This window comes from Gadus macrocephalus, chromosome 11 (genome assembly GCF_031168955.1).
Source record: "Gadus macrocephalus chromosome 11, ASM3116895v1".
NCBI classification, from domain to species: domain Eukaryota; kingdom Metazoa; phylum Chordata; class Actinopteri; order Gadiformes; family Gadidae; genus Gadus; species Gadus macrocephalus.
In genome coordinates this window covers 10,507,318-10,512,317 of record NC_082392.1, presented here as the reverse complement: position 1 = coordinate 10,512,317, position 5,000 = coordinate 10,507,318, and the positions used below count along the sequence as shown (strand labels likewise).

General features: G+C 45.8%; 1 protein-coding gene across 2 annotated transcripts in view; it reads right to left on the bottom strand.

Annotated features, from left to right (window-relative positions):
- prdm1a (PR domain containing 1a, with ZNF domain) overlaps positions 1 to 5,000 on the bottom strand; it is a 13,531-nt gene that overhangs the window by 8,488 nt on the left and 43 nt on the right. Inside the window, exons 1-3 of one of the 2 annotated variants that reach the window (XM_060064432.1) lie at positions 4,814 to 5,000; positions 2,435 to 2,779; positions 138 to 257 (exon numbers count right to left, since the gene is read on the bottom strand). The exon at positions 4,814 to 5,000 is cut by the window's right edge and continues 43 nt beyond it. In XM_060064432.1, the coding sequence (XP_059920415.1) occupies positions 138 to 257; positions 2,435 to 2,779; positions 4,814 to 4,825 (477 nt within the window). In that variant the 5' untranslated portion in view covers positions 4,826 to 5,000. Of the gene's footprint in view, positions 1 to 137; positions 258 to 2,434; positions 2,780 to 4,801 lie in introns of both variants that reach the window. The other variant, XM_060064430.1, reaches the window with a different exon arrangement.

The window sequence follows — 5,000 nt, the reverse complement described above, 5'->3', positions numbered from 1 at the left end:
TATCTGCTACTGTGTGTGTGTGTGTGCGTGCGTGTATGTGTGTGTGTGTGTGTATGTGTGTGTGTGTGTGTGTGTGTGTCTGTGTGTGTGTGTGTGTGTGTGTGTGTGTGTGTGTGTGTGTGTGTGTGATTGCTCACCCTCCAGAAGTATTTGCGATTTGCGTCCTTGGGTACACTGTCTGCAGTGTGGATCTCTCCCACCAGGGGGCCGAAGCGCGTGCCTTTAGGAATGTACTCTCTGCTGATCACGCCAATCACCTACACAAACACACACGCAGCAATAAGGGTTAGGGACATATTAGGTAGGTATTAGGTATTAGGTATTGGTGTTAATCATTCAGCATTTGTGTTAATATTTATTCTCTCAAACACACACGACATACATCGTCATATCACCTGCATAAAACAGGCGCTTGCACACACAAACTCCCCCACGCCACCCCCCTCCCAATCCTGTCTCGTGCAACCACCAGGGTCTCTCTCTCTCAGGTCTAACCACATGGGACACACCCAACCACATCAAACTCTATTTGGGGGGGGGGGGGGGGGGGTCTTGAAAGGCATGACTCTTTTGTTTCCTCACTCGCTGTCCCCATCGCAGACAATGGAGATTAGAGAGCAAAAACACAAACACACACTCTCACACACACACACTCGCACACACACACAACCACACACACGCAGACACAGAGGGCGGTGGAGGTAGAGAAAAGTGGAGTAGAAATGAAAGGAGGAAGGGAGCGAGGGATTATATAGATGAGACAGGAGCCAGGGGCTCACACACACACACACACACACACACACACACACACACACACACACACACACACACACACACACACACACACACACACACACACACACACACACACACACACACACACACACACACACACACACACACACATCCTCACTTCCCTTTACGCATATCCCACTCAAACCCCCCCCCCCCCCCCCCTCTTTCTTTCTGAAAAACTTGGGAAGTCCCCCCTTCCCCATTCTAATATAGGAAGGAACAGACCATGTCTCTTTAATTGGAGGGGGGGTTCACTTATTAACAGCCTTTTAAAACGATCCCCAAAATAAACTCCCTCCCTGCTCTTTGATCAGTTTGGAGGAATAGGTCTCTCCTAAAACAACAACTCTAAACCTTTCTCCATATCTCTTCCTCTCTCTTTCCTCTCTATTTCCCTTTCTTCTCCACCTCTTTCTCTCTTTTTCTCATTCACTCCATCTCAACTCTGTTCTCCAAGCTCAGATGTTTTTTTGCCTTGATTGCATATCAGCATGTAATACGCTCATACACACTCACACAAACACACACACTCACACACCATTTCCCAGTGATAACAACACGCAAGCAGCTGCTGATGATAAAATCTATTATCGGCGGCTTTTGATCAGCTTACAAACAAACCCAAATCACGAGCGACCCGCAAGCCCCTGACCCTTTACCTGAAATCACTAGGGACGCTGACCTCCTCGCTGGAGTCATGCACCCTCAGGCACATTATGAAAACACGCACAAACACACACTCACACACACACACACACACACACATGATCTGGTCACTTCCCACTTCTCTGCATGCCGGTCCCATAGCTTATCTAAAGTTGACCCACAGTTCACCATCGACACCTGGGACGTTTCGTTTGTTTGCGTTTAGCAATTCCTACCACTAACCTTATCCACCACATCCTAGTGCTCTATGTGGTTTTTTTTACAGGTCAACGGGACACCAGCATTTATAAAACACACTCGTTTTGCGAGGGTAAAACCCCAAAGAGAAAAAAAAAACGGTTCATCATGTGTTACATGAGTGTTTTGGGCGCCCTCTAGCAGTAGAGAGGGCTACTGCAAGAGGTTTAGCAGATCCTCAGAGCAGGCAACTACACCCCCCCTCCCCCCCCCCCCCCCCCCCCCCCACTGACACACACACAAACACAGATTAACCAGTTGTCAACTGTTAAGGTGATTAATGGGCATTCATCACCGTCTGATTATAGGAGGTGTAGGCTGTATCAACTTGCAAAAAGACTATCTAGATGCATTTGTATTCCCTCATCAGACGGTGTCAAACTAACTATGTGGTACAGAGAGAGAGAGATTAAAGAAGGAGGGAGAGAAGGACCCTAGTGTGTATTTGGGATTTCTGAACAGATTCCCCACCACAGCCACCCCAGGCTATCTCCACACAGCATGAGCCATGCCTGACTCACTGGATGTGTGAGTGTGTGTGTGTATACATTTACAGGCGGCTTCCCTTCTTCTACATTGGTGTTTGTTGTGAGTAAGCGAGCCAGCGTGTGTGCGTGGGTTTAATGTCTGATGTATGTGTATGTCTGCTGTGTGTGTGTAATGTCTGCTCAGCATGCCGCTTTCAAATCCGCCGTCTGTGAGTGTGTCTGCCCGTGAGTGTGTGTGCGTGTCTCACCTCTTTGGATTCTGACGGGTGTTTGAAGGACAGGTTGCGTGGCAGCGACGCTTCGGCCCGCGTCAGACCCTCGCTCTCCTGCCCCAGTTCCCGGGGCGTATCCTTGACGATGTACGTGCATTTCTCCTCAAACTCCGCCTCCGACCACCGCGTCATGTCTGCTTGCTCCACCTCCGAGCTACTGGAGACCATTTTGGCTCCGGCCTGGGCGCCGGCCTCCTCCGCGCAGGTGTCTGTGTCAGCCATTTTGGCGAGGTGATGGGAGTCAGTTTCCATCTTGTGATCGTCGTGCTCCATGGCGTGGGCCCCCTCACTGGTCAACATGGCGGAACTATGAGAGGTCGCCTGCGGAGAGGGAGAGGGGGACAGATAGAGCCATTAGATCTGGTGACTCAGGCCCATGGTCCGAGGTGACTAACGTCAGAGCTACAGCCACTGTGAGAACAAGAGGCTAATACTGTGGGAACCTCAGCCATTGTCTTTTTTTTTTCTTTTCCTTTTGCCGTTTGAGCAACGCGACCAAAACACAGACGCATGCAGACCCATTGTGCATTGTCACGCAGTGGGATTGAACGCGGGCGCTTTAGTGAAGTGAAACATGAGAGTGTAAAAGAGTGGTGATCTCCAGTGTGTGTGCGTGTGTGTGTGTGTGTGTGTGTGTGTGTGTGTGTGTGTGTGCGTCTGGAAGGCGGTACCGTCCAATCAACAAAAAAAGGGAAAACAACTAAAAGGGGGAAACAATTATATGGATGGGATGAAATGAGCATGGTTCAAATTATTATACCTTGCAAATTAAGTTATGTAAATGGGAGTAAACTGTTATGTAAATAGACGGAAACAGTTATGTAAATTGGGGACAGCCAATGGACCTCAGGCAGGACTTTGGTAGCGTCTATCAGATGTTTATTTTTGGGAATATCTCTGAGCAGAAGACAGGGGAAGGAAGTGTCGTCTGTGTCTCAATGGATCTAAAATTGGAAGCAGAGCGCCACAACAGCGGAACCGGCAAATCATCACACACACACACACACACACACACACACACACACAGATCTCATGTGGGTGTGTGTGTGTAGGATGGTGGGGAAGGGAGAGAAAACTTTTCCGTTTGGGGGGCAACAGCAGCAAAAACAAAACTTCAAACATGAACCCACCCAAGATCATCCCAAGCACACAACACACGCAAAACAAGTTGTAGCCGGCCGCACACGTCTCTTAGGTGACTCTGTTCTAGTGAAAAAAGATCACGTAATTTCAGAGTCAAATGGAAGGGAAAAAGGGAAAATCACACAAAAATGTATCAATTAAAAATACATCTAGAAATCCAATCAGAACAAACTGAAAGAAAGACAAATCCTGCAGTGTTTTGCCGTTTCATATTCAGGCCATTTTCACTAATAGAAAACCACTCAAAGAAGTTAATTGTTTTTAATCTCCAATAAAAATATAACCAAACCACTTCAAAGTCTTCTTTTAATTCGATTAAAATCAACACTAAGATAAATATCCCTTCTCTTTTGAAAAAAAAATAAGAAATTGAAAAATAATATTTTTCCACTTTTTGTCCAGCTCCATCAGGGCAAGATAATTACAAAAAAAAATCTCCAAATATAGCAATTCTGATACCATGAAAAAAAATTCTCACTTTTGCAGCGGATGTATTTGTTGACAAAAAAAGAATGTTTTTTGCATAACTCAAACACAACACGGCGCTTCAGAAAATATTACCAAATAATTTCACAAGAGAGCTCGGAGGCCTGAAATCTTCTTTTGCATAACAGCTGCAAGCAAGTATCAAACGAATAGTGAAACTGTTAAGGAGAAGACACTGAATTTATCTATTCACCCCAAGCAGATCACAGATTAGGTCAACACTACACCGGGCTGACAGCTACAGACAATACTACGTTATAAATATTTAAATAAAAAGATATATTATACTGTGGTGTAGGTCCACACACACTAACTTAGTTACTTAAACTCTCAGTTATGAGCTCAAAGTAATACAAGTTAATTATGGCCAACAAAATGAATGTATTGTATTCCTTGAAATTAAATTGTAATACATTCACCAACCAAGCCATCAATTCTGACCTATTTTGACGAAAGAATAAAAACAACTTAATAAAATCACAAAGGCACCAAATTCAAACATCTCCCAAAATTGCTCAGATTAAAACGAAAACCTCAGAGAGAAGACCAGGCAATTCAACCAGTGACCCATCAAACGCAATATACAAAAACACAGCACACAGCACACAAAACAAGACCAAGCGCCTTCATTTCTCACAGAATAGACCATTTCTCTGAAGCCTTTTTTCCCCTTATTGCACAAATTGAGAAAGATGTAACAAAGTGTGTTCTTACCGGGTGACTCACCAAGCCACACATAAGGACAACTAGTCCTCTGTCGTCCTCTGTGGCCGGGGATGTGGAGGAGTTGCAGTAAGTGTGTGTGGGACAGGTGTAGTTGTTAGTCCTCTCCCTCTCCGCTCAGACCACTATTCCAAACCGCGCTGTGGGTCCCTGGGTGTGTGTGTGTCCTGGTGTGAGTGTGTTTGCCGTC